Source organism: Microcebus murinus, chromosome 11, assembly GCF_040939455.1.
Source record: "Microcebus murinus isolate Inina chromosome 11, M.murinus_Inina_mat1.0, whole genome shotgun sequence".
NCBI lineage: Eukaryota > Metazoa > Chordata > Mammalia > Primates > Cheirogaleidae > Microcebus > Microcebus murinus.
The window spans coordinates 692,919-711,036 of NC_134114.1; the positions used below are offsets into that span (position 1 = coordinate 692,919).

The 18,118-nt window shown below is 64.2% G+C and overlaps 1 protein-coding gene across 1 annotated transcript; it reads left to right on the forward strand.

Moving 5' to 3' along the window:
- Window positions 1-251: 251 nt before the first annotated feature.
- On the forward strand, window positions 252-14,973 carry SLC6A18 (solute carrier family 6 member 18). Its single transcript, XM_012774127.2, has 12 exons — window positions 252-506; window positions 6,320-6,460; window positions 6,731-6,868; window positions 7,152-7,333; window positions 9,291-9,401; window positions 10,150-10,262; window positions 11,140-11,268; window positions 12,782-12,938; window positions 13,407-13,611; window positions 13,935-14,094; window positions 14,281-14,443; window positions 14,701-14,973. Exons 1-12 carry the CDS (start codon window positions 323-325, stop codon window positions 14,863-14,865), a joined length of 1,848 nt encoding a protein of 615 aa, XP_012629581.2. The 5' UTR covers window positions 252-322; the 3' UTR covers window positions 14,866-14,973.
- Window positions 14,974-18,118: the final 3,145 nt, after the last annotated feature.

Here is an 18,118-nt window from a genome sequence, read left to right on the forward strand (position 1 = left end):
TCGAATGTGCCCCAGTCTTGGGAGTCCTGGGTGTCCCCGACAGGCATCACGAGGCTGTCACTGGAAACAGCTCTCACGTTGGAGGTGGCACCAGGCTGGGCTGGGAGCGTGGGACACGGAACGTGGGAGACGGGCCGGGATGCGGGCGCCGGGCGGGCTGGGGGGTCAGGACGAGGGCCGGCCCGAGTTACCAATTAACCAGATCCACTGGTTTTCCTTTAAATAAATGAAAGAATGCGACTGAAGGGGAGGCTGCCCGTGGCTCCCACAGTCCACGGAGGTCCGGGAGGCTGCCTGGTGCCCCCTCTGTGCCCCGAACCCCATGCCCCGGGCTGACCCAGCCGGCATGGCCCAGACCCTGGCACTGGACTGGCTGGGGGACGCCCCCAAGGACGGGAGGCCCAAGTGGGACAACAAGTTCCAGTACTTCCTGAGCTGCCTGGGGTTTGCCGTGGGGCTGGGGAACGTGTGGCGGTTCCCGTACCTGTGCCAGACCCACGGGGGAGGTAAGCCTGCCGCCCGCGCCCCAGCGCCTTAGGGGAGCCGTGCTAGTGCTCGCCCCGTCCCTGGGCGGGAGGTGCCCCTGCGGGACATCGTGGTGCCGTCGCCCATGGAGCCAGGTCCCTCCAAGGTCCACCCCGTGGCCTTCTGGGTCTCTGGGGGCTCCCAAACAGGCATCAGGGCGAGAGGGGGCCGCACCTGTGACCCTCCCCCACACGGTGTTCTCTGACCTTGAGCATGGCGGGTCCCTGTCCCAGTCCAGCCACGGGCAGCAGCGGTTTGCGCTGTCACTTCCTCAGCGCGTCCAGGGTGGGCCAAGTTTCTCCCGGGCTCTGCGCGATCCCGGGCCTCACCCCTCCTGCTCGGCCTAGCGAGGACCTCCCGACGGAGCCTCCCCTCGGGAGTCCAAACCTCGGGAAATTCGGAACCGCAAGTCGTTTTATCTACAGTTAAACTCCCCCCCCACACACACACACACAGGCGTGTGGGTAGAAGGAACACGCTCTGTCCTCCGTGCCGGGGACACGGGCGGGGGGTGGGGGCAGGTGCTGCCTGGTGCCGTCACTGGTTCTCACCTTCCTGGCCGGGCTGCCCAAGGTGCCCCTGGGGCTCCGCCGGCCCCCGCCAGACTGCAGGGCTCCCGAGAGCCCCACGACTCTTCCCGGCCCTGCATTACCTCCACCATGTGTCTCGGAAGACGTTTCTCCATCTGGGAACCTGGGGAGGTGACTCTGGCCTCACCACCCAGGGCCCGGGGTCGGAACTGCCGGACGCGTGTGGCCTGGTGTCCCCGATCAGGGAGCAGCCCTGCCCCAGGGGCAAGCCGGCCGCCCGCCTGGCTGGGATGGGCAGAGCTGTGTCTGGCGTAGATGGAGGAGTGGGGAGGGCTCTGTGGGGTCTGGCACTGGCCAGGCCGTCGAGAAACCCGAGGAGGGAAAAGCACTTTCTCCTGCCACTTCCCTCGTCCCTTGTTGCAAGGACACTGCTTCCTGAAAGTTTATTTTTTTCTGACTAAAAAGGTTCAGGCTCGGCCGGGCGCAGTGGCTCACACCTGTAATCCCAGCACTCTGGGAGGCTGAGGCAGGAGGATTGCTTGAGCTCAGGAGTTCCAGACCAGCCTGAGCAAGAGTGAGACCCCATCTCTGCTATAAATAAAGAAAAATTGGCCAAACAACTAAAAATAGAAAAATTTGGCGTGTGCCTGTTAGTCCCAGCTACTTGGGAGGCCGAGGCAGGAGGATCACTTGAGCCCAGGAGTTTGAGGTTGCTGTGAGCGAGGCTGATGCCACAGCACTCTAGCCCGGGCCACAGAGTGAGACTCTGTCTCAAAAAAAAAAAAAAACAAAACAAAAAGGCTCAGGCTGGACGTGGTGGCAGGTGCCTGTGGTCCCAGCTGCTCGGGAGGCCGAGGCGGGAGGATGACGGTAGCCGGGGTCGGAAGCTGCAGTGAGCTGTGATCGCGCCACAGCACCCCAGCCTGAGCCACAGAGCCAGACCCCGTCTCTAAAAATAAATTAAAATTAAATTTTAAAAGGCTCCCTGCATGTAGAAAATTTAGAAAATGTTCACAAGTGTAAAGAACAAAAAGAGTCGCCTGTTATTGCCGCCCTGGGGGCACCGGGGTCTCTGGGGGTCTGGGGCGAGATGGGCTCCTTGGGGCTCGGGCCCGCTGGCCTCGGTGCAGTCCTCTCGCCGAATGTCTCGAGGGCAGAGGGCAGGAGGGTCCCGTGTCACTCCCCGGCCCCTGCGAGGCTCTGTCTGCACAGCACAGGGAATGGCGGCCGGCCGTGGAGCCGGTTCACTTCTCGCTGACCAGCCCCGAGGGCGGGGTGCTGGGGACCCTCAGCGGCCCAGCCTTGGGGGTCTGCAGGTCACACCTTATGGAGGGAGGGGCTGGCACAAGCCCCGCCTTCGGTGCTGTCCAGGGAGGACAGGCCGGGGGCTCCGCTGTGTGCCTGGCTTGTGGGGCCCCTCCGCCTGGGAGGTCTTTAGCGGCTACTTCCAGGTGGAGACCCCTTGGTCAGACGTCGTGAAATGTTTGTTTAACTCACATTTCCCCAGGGGCTGCCTGGCCGGTGATCCCACCCCTGGCGTGGGATGCCCATGCCTGATCTCACTTTAACAACCGTGACTTAGTTTCAAAATAAGACACAGTTGAGCAGCAGACACTGTGCGACATTTTATTTTATTTTATTATTTTATTTTATTTATTTATTTTTTGAGACAGTCTCACTCTGTTGCCCAGGCTAGAGTGAGTGCCGTGGCGTCAGCCTAGCTCACAGCAACCTCAAACTCTTGGGCTCAAGCGATCCTTCTGCCTCAGCCTCCCGAGTAGCTGGGACAACAAGCATGTGCCACCATGCCCGGCTAATTTTTTTTCTATATATATTAGTTGGCCAATTAATTTTTCTATTTATAGTAGAGACGGGGTCTCGCTCTTGCTCAGGCTGGTTTCAAACTCCTGACCTCGAGCAATCCGCCCGACTCCACCTCCCAGAGTGCTGGGATCACAGGCGTGGTCCACCGCGCCCGCCCTGTGCAGCATTTTAAATGTGCACGAACTCGTTGCTCAAAAGTGAACATCGCTTTCTCTCCTGTTCCTAACTATTCAGCTTTATAGGTTTTCTCTTCAAAGGTAAGACTGTAGAGCAACACTGTATTGAGTGTAGGAAACAGCTTTGCAGGGAGCTGTGCCACGTGCAGTCAGCACCTTAGAAACAGGAACACAGACCCGTAACCTCCAAGCTGGACCGAGCCCGCTGCTGTGATTAAGTCTCGGCCCAGGAAGCTTTGGTGGCTCCGGGCTGCCGCCCCCGCCCAGCCACAGCTGCGGCCGCTGCTCCAGCCCAGCCCAGGGTGCACAGGGGCCTCCCTCCCGCATCTGCCGCCTGTGCCTGGAGACCTGTGGACTCTTGCACCGAAGTCTCACCGCACCGGTTACTGTGGTTTTGTGACAGGTCTCCACACACGGTGGAGCTCGTCTTCCTGCTCATTCGCCTTTGAAATTCACCGGCTGTTACTTTCCAAACGAGTCTCACAGCCAGGGGGCCAACTTCCAGGAGAGAGTCTGAGCGTGTCTGCGTGGATCTGGGGACTTCCCACCCTGACGGGCTGGCCACGCGCCCACAGGCCGTCGTGGCAGCTGTGGGTCCATGGCCCGGGGCACCGTCTTCCTTCTGCCTTCGTGCGGTTTTCTCCGTGAGGCCGGGGTGACCAGCGGGTTCTCCCAGACCCTCCGCATGGTCAGCTGCAAACACAGTCAGCCGTTCACGACCACCTTTGCCACTGAACTTGCCCTGGTTGGTTATAAACAGGAGCTACGTGGACCTTCCCTTCCGGCCACGAAAATCTACCCCTTCTTTCTTCAACTTCTGCTGAAATGTGTGTTCTTTTTTTTTTTGAGACAGAGTCTCGCTTTGTTGCCCAGGCTAGAGTGAGTGCCATGGTATCAGCCTAGCTCACAGCAACCTCAAACTCCTGGGCTCAAGCAATCCTCCTGCCTCAGCCTCCCGAGTAGCTGGGACTACAGGCACCACCATGCCCAGCTCATTTTTTTTCTATATGTATTAGTTGGCCAATTAATTTCTATTTATAGTAGAGATGGGGTCTCGCTCTTGCTCAGGCTGGTTTCAAATTCCTGACCTCGAGCAATCCTCCCGCCTCGGCCTCCCAGAGTGCTGGGATTACAGGCATGAGCCATCTCGTGCTCTTGCCGACCTTCCGGAGCCTGCAGCACAGCGGCCTGGCCCACGCTGCCCCACCCACTGGACCTGTGGCTCATTACCTGAGTTACGTCCACGAGGCTTTAAGTTTAAATAAGCCTTAAAACGCATCCGGGGGGCCACGGCATCAATGCGTCTGTTTCATCCTATCGTTAGATCCTAGCTACACGCCTTCAATCTTGTCATTGGAAACAAGCTTCTCATGTCTCCCTCCCTAAACGGGGCAGGCCCAGCTGCACCGAGTCAGCGGCAGACAGCAGCTCCCCTCCCCTCCCGCGGGGCCTCCGGGCAGTACCGACCTCGCCCGGGAGCCGGCCGCCCGATCCGGGCAGTGGAGGACATGCCTGGGCCCAGAGCCCCTGCCTGTGGCCTGGCGCCCACACAGCGCAGGCCCTCTCCACACACAAGGGTGTGCTCCGGGGCCTGAGAGTGGCCGGGGAGCTCCGCGGGGACGTGTCTGAGCGCGGATGTGAGGCCGGGAGGCCACACCCCTGCCCCGAGACCTCACTGTGCAGGAGGGAGAGAGGGGCTGGTGTGGACCCCGACTTATACCCGCCCCTGGCCCTGCCACAGCAGGTGCAGCCTCTCCCAGCTGGACACCCTGGAGGGCCCTGGGTTCTGGCTGTCACAGTCACGCCACACCCCGGTCCCTGCTGCCCTCACCCGCCCAGGAAGCAATTTGGAGTGTCTGGTGCCTCCATTCGAGGCTGAACCCCCAGATTTCAACTCTGTTCTTCGACACTTTCTTTCGTTTCTGCTTCTGTGTGAATGACACCAATAAGAGCCGTGTTGTCCCCAAGGGCTGGCCCTGGAGTCCTGCCCCCAAGACCCCACCAAGGACCGGGGCTCAGTGGCTATCTGCCTGCTCTGGGGCCCGCTGTCTCCACGTCAGTGACAAAACACCTGACGGTGACACGAAGCCAGAGTGAGGCTGTGTCGACAAACTCTGCAGGCACGAGCCTCGTGGCAGCGAGCTCTCGGGAGCAGAGAGGAGGGGGATTGCCGGGGACACCGGCTGGCCCCTGTGCTCAGAGCCCTGGGCCACCAGGGCCACCTGCAGCCTGGCCGGCCCCTGTGTGTGGGCGGGGAGCCCAGGGCCCAGAGACACAGAGACCTAAATCCTCCCGCAGGCTGCACCCAACAGGAGGGAAGATGGCAGCTGCCAACCCCCCGCAGCCCCAGGACGGCCGAGACCAGGCCACACCCGAGGGACAAGGTCTCGTCCTCGGCAGCCTGAGCACGGCCACGGGGCCCGGGTTGGAGAACCTGAACCTTCCCGGCAGGTCCTTCCCGGCAGGTCCTGCGGGTGGAGGCTGAACGTAGAGGGCAGGTCGCAGGTACCCTCGGGGCACCAGGGCCTGTGGCTGCGCCCGCCACCGCTCACCCCGCAGAAAGGCTCGGCCACCAGGCCCTGCTGGTGGCGTCTGCTGGTTGGGGGAGCTGAGCCGGGCGAGTCCTCCCTGCGGGACTGCGGGCCCTGTCCGGCCGGTTCCGAGGCGTCGGCCTGGCGGCACGGACGGCGAACAGAGGCCATTCCACACGGACGGGGACGGATCCAGCCCGACTCCGCTCTCGGGGCCTCCGAGGCCTCGCTCTTGGGCACAGAGACGCCCTCCAGGCCCCAGGGCAGCCGGAGCAGGGTCCCGGTCCCCGCACGGACAAGCCACGTGCAGCAGGAAACCCGCCTGGGAACCGCCGTGGAGCGGGAGGTCACTGTGGTGCAGGACCTTCCCGGGCAGCGAGGGCGGCAAAAACGCCACGCAGAGCCGCCAGATGACACCAAAACACGCTCAGCTAACCCGTTTCTCTCTGCAAATCCGAGATTTCAGGAAAACCGCGTCTAAGGGAGGGGCCGCTTTCCTGCGGGGAGGCTGTCCCCCACACACGCAGGGCGCGGTCCTGCCAGGCCCCTGGGTCGTCCGACCCACGGCCACGGGCCTGGCCGGCCACGGAGCGCCCGCGACCAGCCAGCGCCCTGGGGATCTCGAACACGGGCCCGCCCAGCCCCGAGTGGGCGCCAGGTCACGGAGACTTGGGACCCTGGCCCCGGTCCCAGCCCTGCCCCGCGGGCGCGCGCTGACCCCGTGTCCCCGCAGGGGCCTTCCTCCTGCCCTACGCCGTCGCCCTGGTCTTCGAGGGCATCCCCCTCTTCCTCATCGAGCTCGCCGTCGGCCAGCGGCTGCAGAGAGGCTCCCTGGGGGTGTGGACGGCCATCTCCCCCTACCTCAGGGGAGTAGGTATGCGCCCTCCGGCCCCTGCGCGGCGGCGGGCGGGGACGGCCGGGGGTCGTGGAGCGGGGGTGGGGGACAACACCCAGAGGGGAGCACGGCCGAGTACAGGCCGGCGGTGTGCGGCTGGGAGTCAGAAATGGAGAGTGTGTGCGGAAGGACATTCCAGAAGGCCTCGGGAACAGGCCAGGCCCTTCAACACACGTTGCTTGGTCTCGCTGTGTTTCGTCCCGGCTGGCTCCAGGCGGGGGAGGGGGGCTGACGCCGCCGTCTCCGCAGGGCTGGGCTGCCTGGCGGTGTCCTTCCTGGTCAGCCTGTACTACAACACCGTGCTCAGCTGGGTGCTCTGGTACCTGCTCAACTCCTTCCAGCAGCCGCTGCCCTGGAGCTCCTGCCCGCTCGGCCTCAACAGGACAGGTGAGCTGCGGGGCTGCTGGGCCCAGGGCGCCCTGGCCTCACTGCCCTTCCGTGCTCGCCCGCTGCGCCCAGGGCCGCCGAGCCCCGGCCGGTTCTCGGGCACGCCGGGGTCGCTGTCCAGGTCCAGACTCGGCCGGGGGCCCCCTCCGGGGACACCTTGGAGACGAGGGTGACAGTCGTCTTTCCCACGGCTGCTCGCGGGCACTCTCTTCCTTCGTGCTCCCACGGACCGGGACGTCACCCCGGGCGCCGCGCCAGCCTGTGACGGCCCGCGCGGTTGCAGGGCTCGAGGAGGAGTGCCAGGGCAGCAGCGCCGTGAGCTACTTCTGGTACCGGCAGACGCTGAACATCTCGGCCGACATCAGAGACAGCGGCTCCGTGCAGTGGCGGCTGCTGGTCTGCCTGGCCGCCTGCTGGGCCGTCGTGTACATGTGCGTCATCAGAGGCATCGAGACCACGGGGAAGGTGAGCCCCCACCCCACGCCCAGCTTCCTGCAGCCTCGGGGACCACCCCCGCCTGTGCGCGCTTGCTCTGTGCGCCCGTGAGCCCCGCCATGAGGGGCACGCGCGTTCAGGACGACTGCGTCTTCTTACGGCGTGGACCCCTTTGTCACCGTGACACCCTCTTCTCAGTCCTGGTGACGTTCTTTGCTCTGAGATTGACTTTGTATCAGAATGGCCGTTCCGGCTTTCTTTTGACTGTGTTAACAGAGTGCACGCTGGGAGTGTGTTTCTTTGTTTTTCTTTTTTTGAGACAGAGTCTCACTATGTTGCCCAGGCTAGAGTGAGTGCCATGGCGTCAGCCTAGCTCACAGCAACCTCAAACTCCTGGGCTCAAACAATCCTCCTGCCTCAGCCTCCCGAGTAGCTGGGACTACAGGCATGCGCCACCATGCCCGGCTAGTCTTTTCTATATATATTAGTTGTCCAATTAATTTCTTTCTATTATAGTAGAGACAGGGTCTCGCTCTTGCTCAGGCTGGTTTCGAACTCCTGACCTGGAGCAATCCGCCCGCCTCGGCCTCCCAGAGTGCTAGGATTACAGGCGTGAGCCACCACGCCCGGCCATGGAAGCGTGTTTCTTATAGACAGCACACAATGGAGTCTTGGGTTTTTTTCAACCCAATCTGACAATCTCTGCCTTTTATTCGGCGTGTAGATCATTTACATGTAATGTGATCATCAACATAGCTGAGTTTAGCTCCAGCATTAGATTTATCGTCCATTGCTTCTGTCCGTTCTTTCTTCCTGTTTCTCCCTTTTTCCAGCATTATTTATTTATTTGTTTATTTTTTGTGATTGCACTCTAGCTCTCTGGTTGGCTTTTTACCTCCAACTCTTTGTGTTGCTGCTTTAGTGGTTGCTTTAGGGGCTAAGACATGTGTTTCTAACTTGTCACGGTCTATCATCACGTGACTTTGTGTCGCTTTGCATGTAGTTTAAGAACCTCGTCACGTTTATTTCAGGTTCTTTCCTCCCAGGCTTCGTGCTTTGGTTGTCATACATTTTACTTGTGGTATGTTATAAAGAGCAAGTACACAGTGATCAGTTTTGCTGTGAACAGGTAATCTCTCGGGGCATGACTGGTCCAATGTCACGCATGCTGGTAGACTCTTCTTAGGTGACGGCCCTCAGTCCACACACCCCGGCTACGCCTCTGGCCCGTGGGCCACGGAGCTTTTTGCCCTGTGCCCTGTGCATTTTCTCAGTGAGCTGAAATTAAAATTCTTCTTGTGGGAGGATTTTCATGCTTGAGAGGACCAGAGTTACTGAATTAGACCAAGCACCTAGTAGACCTAACAAGCCAGCCAGAAATTCCAAATCATCCTATCACGAAAGTCCCTTAAGAACACAGCATCCCGGGCGATTCTGCAGAGCTGGTCTGAGCTGGAGGCCCCGGGCCAGGGCGGGGAGGGAGGAGTGTCCACTTTCAGAGTTTTCACGTGGACGCCAGGTGTGCAGACCCTCGCACAGTGCCCTGGGAACTGGGCACTGGCTCTGCAGGGCGGGTGGGCAGGTGTGGCCGGTTGGGGGAGCCTGGGTCAGCACAGCAAGGGCTGAGCGAGCCTAGGGTGGAAGGAGGGAGGGGTGGAGGCCAGAGCAGCTGGGGGCCTGGAGGGGACATGGCCCAGGCCGCCGGGGCCCCGCCTCGCTTGAGAGAGGCCTGCCTGCCCCGGGCGGGCAGTGCCCACCTTGGCCGACTCCATGGGGCGCAGATGCGTCAAGCTGGTGACAGTGTGACTGTTCGTGTGAGCCCCACACCCTCCGAGCTCGTCCCCCACGGCCCCACAGTGCCCAGCCTGTCCGAGTGACCCCAGATGGAGTCGGCAGCTCCAACCATGAGGCACCCGCCGTCCCCGCCTGCTTCTCCGAGGCTCATCTGGGGAGCAGGCGCCGTCTCCAGCCCGGTCTCTGTTCCCAGGCGATCTACTTCACGGCCCTGTTCCCCTACCTGGTGCTGACCGCCTTTCTCGTCAGGGGGCTCACCCTGCCCGGGGCGGTGCACGGACTCACTTACCTGTTCACGCCCAACGTAAGTGGGCCTTGCAGCTGAGCCCAGGCCCACGGGGGGGGGGGGGAGGTGGCCCATCCCCTCGAGGGGCAAGAAGCTCAGGGCAGAGTGGGGGAGGGGAGGAGGGCCTCAGGGGTGGCAGGAAGGTCAGGCTTGGGGCCAACCTGGGACCTGTGGACTCTGGCACCTGCGGGACGCCAGGTGGAGACGGTGTCAGGGGCAGGGCGAGGCCGGCTGGGGACCTGGTGCCCCACCCCGGACCCCACACCACCGAGGGCCTTGTCCGTCTGCACCCACCTGGGAACCACAGGCCCCCAGGGTCTGCCCGGCCTGCACTCTGTTAGCACACCCCACAGCACCCCACACGCGGCACCCCTGCCCAGCACCCGAGGGAGGCGCCGGGGGCTGGCGTGAGGGAGGGCAGCTGGGTGCCAGCTCGTCTGCCCAGAGACCCAGCTGAGCCACAGGTGTGTGGGTCCCCCAGGCACCCGGCACCCCCCTACCTCGGGGGCCCTGGTCTGGGAGCAGAGTGGACCTGCGCAGCATGAGCAGGCTCCGACCCACCCGGTCCTCACGCGGCCACATCCTGGCGGGAAAGCCGCCGTGAGCCGCCGCTCCACGCCCGCGCCATCCTCAGCTGCTCCCGGTGTCTGAGCAGGCCACACCCAGAACGTCCCAAAAGAAGCCCTGGGAACGTTCCAGAACCGTCAGGGCCGCCGGCCGGCGGGGTGTGCCTGTGGTGAGGGACGGCTTCCCCGACTCGTTCCAGATGCAGACTCTGCAGAACCCACGCGTGTGGCTGGACGCGGCCACCCAGATCTTCTTCTCTCTGTCCCTGGCCTTCGGGGGACACATTGCCTTCGCGAGTTACAACCCACCCAGGTGGGCACGACCCAGGTGACCCTCTGTGGGCACGGCGCCCAGCCAGGGAAGCTCGGGGGGCGCACGGAGTGCGTGTCAACCGTGGCACGACGGAGGGTGACCGGTGTGGACCCGGGACAGACCCTCACGCCAGGCTGGGGCCCCCAAAGGCCTCCGGGCGCTGCGATCACCAAGACCTGTGTCCCCAGACGGGGTTGGTCGGGGCCGGGGCAGCTTCCTGGGGCCGCTGCAGGGAGCCGGCTGTGCCTGGGCACGGTCCACCCAAGGTGTGCGTGACACACGAGGCCATAAAAGCATAAAGCACAGCGTGCCGACCTCGACAGCCGCCCGAAACAGCCTCGAGGCCACATCAAGTGCAGTTTCACCGATCGTAAAATAGGGCCAGGCGCCTGGGACAGCCTGGCGCAAACCCGAGTCCCTGCAGTTGCCGGTGTTTCCGCCCCTCGGGCCGGGTGGTCTCTGGGCGGCTCTGCCACTCGCGGCCTCGAGGGCGGGAAGTGAGAGTGGGGACCCCAGAGAGCTCCGACAAGCGTGACTGCAGACGCGTGTCTGCCTTGAGCACACACGCAAGCGCACCGCGTGCACTTCTCCTTTAGAGATGATCTCAGAACATCTGCACATCAGGCCTTCCTCTCGGGGTGCCCTGCCCTTGGCTGCCTGTCGCCCCCAAAGCCTTTGGGGGGTTCTGAGTCTCAGACCCTCAGCAGCCTGGAGCCGGGTCTGTGTGGAGGGCGCGGGGCAGGGGTGTAGCCCGTGCCGAGACCACAGGGCCGGCGCCAGGATGGGTGGGGGCCTGGAGGGAAGGCCCTCGTCCCCTTCTCCCTGAGGCTGCCCAGGGAGCCCCGCAGAGCCCGTGGTTGGGTGTGTCTGTGCCCAGGAACAACTGCAAGAGGGACGCCGTGGCCATCGCCCTGGTCAACAGCTTGACCTCCCTGTACGCGTCCATCACCGTCTTCTCCGTCCTGGGGTTCAAGGCCACCAACGACCACGGGCAGTGCCTGGACAGGTGAGCGCAGGCGCCGCGAGGGGCTTCTCGGGGCACCGGGAATCCCACACCGCTGGTGGAGGCAGCGTGGGGCGTGTCTTATTTCTGCAAGGCAGTGGGGGGATGGGGTCCCCCAAAAGTTCACGTCTGCCTGGAACCTCAGAACACGGTCTGATTGGAAAAGGGTCCGTGTGGATGAAACCTCAGCGCTCAGACGCGTCACCCTGGAGCGGGCTGGGTGAGCCCTGTGTCCTCATTAGGAGACGAGAGACACAAGGGAGGACAAAGGGCAGGAGGCGCGTGGAGACAGGCAGGGACAGCAGCGGCCACACGCCGGGGGACGCCTGGAGCCTCGGGAAGGCGCGTGGCCCTGAGACGCTTTGACTTCAGACATCGCCATTCTCCAGCACCGAGGGGAATAAAGGTCACCGTCTGTGTCATCTGTCACAGCCCCGGCCCCCACGTCTGGGGCTGCCCTGTCGGGGACGACGCTGTTAGGGCTCTGACAAGGCAGGTGCAGCCCTCGGATGCGTCCGCACTGCGGGTTCGCTGGGCAGACCAGCAGGTCCTGCTAACTCAGGGGTGACCGCGTCCCAGCGGGGGACGTTCGGCCGGGCGGAGAGGCGGTGCCGCTGGCGTCCGCACCGCTCAGCGCCCTGCAGGGCCCAGGACGGCCCACCCCGAACGCCCCAGTGCCGCGGCGGAGACACACGCACGCCGGCACGGACAGAGGCGGAGAGGCCGGGCACCCGCTCCACGTGCAGCCGGAATGCCGGAGCTCCAGGAGCCCCACGTGCTCCTCGAGGAAAGTTCCGGAGAGGCCGCAGTGCCCGTGCCCGGCAAACCGCAGGACCCGAGAGCAAGAGCAGAGGCTCTTTCCGCTTCTCTGAGGGAGCGACAGACGCCTGGCGAGTCTGCCCCAGAGGCATGTAAGGGCCTCTCATGCTCAGAGGCACCGAGCAGCACCTCGGACCGCCTGGCCGGGGCGCCATAAACAGAGAGATCGCCAGGAAAAGGCGCAAAACCTTGAGAGCGTGACACGCATCCCCTGCCGGCTCCGTGGAAGCCGCTACACCGGCCGCGCAGGCCAGGGAGGGTGGACGGTGGAGCGAGGGGTCTGCTGGGCCCGCGTCTGCTCCCCGGGTGCTGCGCCAGGACCTCCAGCCCAGCACAGGATGAGCCTACAAGTGCAGGGAGGCGGGGGTGGGGGAGCCAGCGGGGGCCTCGTCCCGCAAACCCCTGCCCGCAGCCTGGACACGGGGCCTCCGAGCCTGCCAGGCAAGGACGCAGCCGCCAGCCCACTGTCTCCAAGGAGCACCACGCTTCCAGGCCCAGGGGGTTGAGAACGGCACCCCTGCCCGTGCACGTGGTGCAAACAGCGTCCCCACTCAGTGCCGGCCCCCGCAGGAGCCCATGCCACCCCAGCAGGGGCCAGGAGGGACCAAGCCATCCGGGATGCAGGACCAAGGGGCTACTCCAGGGAGTCTGCGGGCCGGGCCGAGAGCCCGCGCTTAGCAGCCCACTCTGCCCGCAGAAACATCCTCAGCCTCATCAACGAGTTTGATCTCCCGGAGCAGAGCATCTCCAGGGACGGCTACCTGGCCGCCCTGGCACACCTGAACACCACCCAGCCGGAGAGGGTGGCCCGGCTCTCGCTGAAGTCCTGCCGCCTGGAAGACTTTCTGGACAAGGTACCCAGCACCCCGCACAGGACACACGGCTGCAGGCATTTCCCGTAGACCCCGCCTAAGTGGGGCCCAAAGGCCATAAACCACGACCCAGCCTGTCTCTGTGCCTCAGTTTGCCGGGCCTTGCAGGCAGCTATCTGGCAACACCCCTGCCTGGCAGGCCTGGGGCCGGGCTGACCCAAGAGAGTGGGCACTGCTGGTGCCCAGAGCCCGGGGATGGGACAGCCGGGGCAGGAGTCACCCGGCCCGGCCGTGGGCTGAGTCTGGGCCGGCCGATGCCTGGACCCAGGGGCACAGGCTGACGACGTGCAGCCATGGCTGGGAGGCTGGTGCCGGGGCAGCGGTGCAGAGTGCGGGACCCCGGCCCCAGGTGCCGTGTCTGCTCGCTTGTGGGGGTGCAGCCTCCGCCTGTCTTCCCAACTGCCTCTGCGTGTGCACCCACGTCCCACGCTGGGGCTCCCTGTGCTGCAGAGCGCGGCGGGCCCAGGCCTGGCCTTCATCATCTTCACGGAGGCCGTCGTCCACATGCCCGGGGCGCCCGCCTGGGCCGTCCTCTTCTTCGGGATGCTGTTCACCTTGGGCCTGTCGTCCATGTTCGGGAACATGGAGGCGGTCGTCGCGCCCCTGCTGGACATGGGGGTCGTGCCCAGATGGGTCCCCAAGGAGGCCCTCACTGGTGAGTAGGTGGCTCAGCCTCCCTGGCGGGCCCCATAGCCACCGTCCTGCCATCATGCCCACCTGCTGGCCGGACAGCCCTCCTCAATGGGCAGCGCAAGGGGCCGCATCTGAGTCCCAGGGCAAGCCCGGGCCAGGGTCCTCGCTGGAGATCGTCACAGGGAGCCACAGTGGAGGGGGGGAGGGTGAGGATTCCCCTCCCCCACTGCCTCTCCCGAAGGGGTCTTTCCTGCTCTCTGGGCACTATATGGGCAGGACCCTGGGACAGGGACTGAGTCTCCTGCTCAGACACTGGGAGCCTGACCCTGCCCCGCCGCCCGCCAGGGCTGGCCTGCCTGGTCTGCTTCCTGCTGGCCACCTGCTTCACGCTGCAGTCTGGAAACTACTGGCTCGAGATTTTCGACAGTTTCGCTGCTTCCCTGAGCCTGATCGTCCTTGCCTTCCTGGAGGTCGTCGGGGTGGTTTACGTGTATGGGATGAAACGGTGAGCTGTCTCCCCGCCAGGCGCTCCTCTGGGGCCCTGCCAGGATGGGACCAGGCTGGGGGCTGGTGGGCGAAGGCACAGCCCATAGCTGTCCTGGGGGGCGGGAGGCAGGGGGCCCAGTCCTGTGCTCTCAGCCCCGAGCGGGTCACGCGGGCTGCTGGGGAGCCTGAGCCCCGGCCTGTGCAGGTTCTGTGACGACGTCAAGTGGATGACCGGGAGCCGGCCGGGTCTCTACTGGAGGGTGTGCTGGACGCTGGTCAGCCCCCTGCTGCTGCTGACCGTCCTTGTGACCTACATCGCATTCCTGGCCCAGAAGCCCCCGAGCTACAGGGCCTGGAACCCCCAATACGTAGGTCCTGGGGGGACCCCTCCAGCCCCAGAACAGACCCCAGGCCTCTCGCACATTCCCACGCCCAGGAGAGGCTGCTCCCCAAGCCCCCAGACCCTGGCCCAGGGGTGGCCTGGCCCTCGGCGCTGGTTGGGGTCTTCCTCTCCCTCCTCCCCCACGCGGAAGGGACGAGGCGAGGCCTCCCGCTGCAGGGGCGAGGTCCGGCCTGTGGTCTGGCCGCGCCTGCGCCGCCCCCCGCTGACCAAGTTCCCCCATAGGAGTGGTTCCCGGCGCGGCAGGAGAAGCGCTACCCGGGCTGGGTGCTGGCCGCCTGCGCGCTGCTGTCCCTCCTGCCCACGCTGTGCGTCCTGGGCGCCGCGCTGGCCCAGCTGCTCGCCCAGCGCACACGGAGGTGGAGGCCCAGGGACGCGGACACGCGCTGACGCCACGGACGGGGCGTGGCCTGCCATGGGGCGGGGCCTCTCGGGGCTGGGGGAAGCCGGCTTTGCCCCGCCCACCGAGCCCGCTTCAATACATACGCATGCGCACTGCCCACTGAGCCTGCTTTCTTCCCCGACGTCGGCCTCTGGACCGAGAGCGTGGTCCCTGGGCGTGGGCGGCGCCTGCATCGGTGTCACCCCCAGGTCCTGCTCGGCACCCAACGACTGGGCGCTCAGCGCTGGGGGTCCCGGCTGCCTAGAGGACAGCCCAGAGGGTCCGCACAGGTGCGGGGCTTCGGTGTCTTCTTAGTCGTCCGTGAGAGCCTCGTGTTGGCTCGGGCGGGCAGCCTGGCTCCAGGGCCCCGCCCGCACCCAGGCTCTGGGGGTGGCGGGTAGGCTTCGCCTCCACACGACACGCCGCTCGCAGGTGGCAGGGCCCCAGGTCTGTCTCGGCTGAGACCCCGGGACAGACTATTCCAGGAAGCACAAGCCACCAAGCGGAGTCCGGGGTGCAGGGTCTGGGGTGTGGGGTGTAGGGTCTGGAGTACGGGATCCAGGGTGTGGGGTCCGGGTGCGGGGCCAAGGGTGCAGGGTTAGGGTCTGGGGTCGGGGTCCGGGGTGCAGGGTCTGGAATGCAGGCTCCGGGGTGGGAGGGTGCGGGGTCGGGATTGCGGGATCAGGGGTCCAGCTAGAGCCCTGCGGAGGGAGTCATCGGGGCCGGCTGACTTTTCCTGACATTATTTCCGAGAAACACTGCATTTTGACATTTTTAATTTTCCAAAGTGTCAAATCTGAGTTTGTTAAGAAAGTACAGGGATGGTCATGATGGAGACTCAGACTTTTGGGGGGAGGGGGAGAAATGGGCATTTATTGAAACCTTAAAATATGTACCCCCATAATATGCCGGAAAAAAAAAAAAGAAAGTACAAAAAAGGCTGATAGTGAAGGTTCCTGCGCTCCCAGGGGTCAGGCACTCAGTCATTCATTCGCTTTTACGTCCAGAGTCACTGGGCGCGCCCACGCCACGCCCTCCGCACTGCGGAGCCCTGCGGGGAAACCCGGCCTGGCCCCTCGCCCACCGCCTCCTCGGGCAGCACAGGGTCAGGTCCAGAGCGCCGGTGCTGGACACAGGTTTGCTTGTGACTTGCCACGGAGCCACGGGGGTCCTTGGCTGCGCTGCCAGGAGCAGCCCCCGCGGAGACCCGGACCCTCCGTCTTGGCCTTTTAAACGCGTGCTGGGCCGGGCGTCGCTGTCCGCGGTGCTGAAAAGCCACGGCCACCCACATCCTACGGAATTATCATCTATCAGTAGCTGTGACAGGTTTGTGCCTGCATGGCCTTGCCCACGGCCGGCTCAGACCTGCCCACAGAGACCTGGGTGCTGCACGCAGAATTAGCTCCAGCGTGCCCCCACCGGAGTGCATCCCCAGCCCACTGTAGGGGTGAGTCCTGCACCTTGCCCTTCCACCCTGCGACCACGATGCATCCCACACCTGTCGTGAGGCAGGAACATGCCACACAGAGAGCCCCTGGGTGTTGGAGCTACTGCAGAGGCCGGCAGGGCACCCTGGCCTCAGCCTCCCAATCCTGCCTCCTGGGAGCGTCACTGCAGCCCGGTGCCTTCCCCTGCCTGCCAGTCCTCTCCCCACTGTAACCGGCACAGAGTGGACTCAAGCAAAGGGCACTTGCTCTCAGAAGTCGCCAAGTCCCAGGGTGGGCTTCAGGCCCTGTTGGATTCAGGAGCTCACAGGACCCACAGGACTCTCTGTACAGAGTTCAGCTCTGCCCTTTGGTATCTTTCTTAAGTAGGGCTGCTCCATGGATGTTGTACACCCTTTTGGTTCATGATTCAGGGGAGATGCTTCCCTCTCAAAGTGCAGGATTGGCCGGGCCCGCAGTGTGGGAGGCAGGCGGGGTGGCTCTCTAAAGCAAAGCCTTAAAGTGGGGAGGGGTCAAGGCAACAGGAGTCCTCTGTGGTGGTGTCTTCCACGGCAGTGTCTCCAGCTCCCAGGAGCAGAGCGGGGGCCTGCTTGGAAGCAGACACAGCCAAGGGACTGTCTCCAAGACAGCTCTCGGGACGCCCTCCCGAGCTCCCCACAGGGACTAGGAATCCTGCCGTTGGCCCTGAGCGAGGAGAACGATGGCCGCGGGCAAACAGGGAGGCCCACAAGCAGCTCAGATGTATCTGAAGTCATATTTTATGTCAGGACCACGTTTCAGAAATAACCAGGGTGCTCTGTGGATGGCTCTTGCTGCCACCCAGACCAGACTTTTGGGTGTGGGGCATTGCAAAAGGGCCGGAGGGGGCGCCTTATGTGTGGGAGGGGCTGGATGCAGCAGTGTCGGCACCCCTACCCCGGAGCTTTGGAGTCTTTGCTCAGTGACCGAGAGACGAAGGGGTGACAGGTAGACAGGGAGGGCCGATGGACGCTCACCTCTCCAGAAAGCTCCACGCTGCCTGCGTGCTGGACGCAGCTGCGGGCACAGGTGGGTGGAGAGCAGGACAGACGGGGGTGGCCTGGCAGGTGCGCAGACGGTGGCCCAGCGAAGGCAGAGGCACACCTGCCCCTATCAGACACCCCGAGAGTGTACGGAGCTGGGGGAGGCCGGAGGGTGGCCAAGGGCCAGGCTGCAAGAGCACAGCCCACCCCGCGTGACCACACCCCACACCCAGGCACTTTCAGTCTGTCCCCCGCCCTTGGGAAAAACCTCAGACCGGCTGGGCTGGGACAGGAACAGAACGTTCTACTGCCCGACCAGGGTGGCTGGAGCAGAGCGCTGGCACCCCCGAAAACTACCCCCTTCTTGGCGATAGCAGTGTTGACCTGGAAATAAAGCCGGCCGCAAACAAGGCCGGCCAACCCCAGAGATGGACACAGCCCCCACCCACACGTGCCCTCCTGACCCCAGGCACTTCCCTCCCGGCCCCGTTCCTTCTGGGTCTGAGGCTAGGACCCCGTCTGGAGAGCTGGCCCTCACCCAGGTGGAGACAGCCCACGGCGACCAGTGCAGAGGCAGGTGGGCTTCTCTGTCCAGCAATTGGAGAAGCAGCGAGGGCAGGTGGAGGGAGAGCACGGGCTGAGTCAGCCGGTCACTGACCCCCCAGGGGGAAGTTGATGAAAACCTGGCTGGGCTCAGCCACAGGGGCCCTGGGCATCCACACCCAGGGAAGGAGGCGGGAAGAGCGTGGACGCCACAGGGAAGCAGCCCCACCCCAACCACGCGTGGGCCTGGGCCCTGAGCCCGAGTTGAGCCT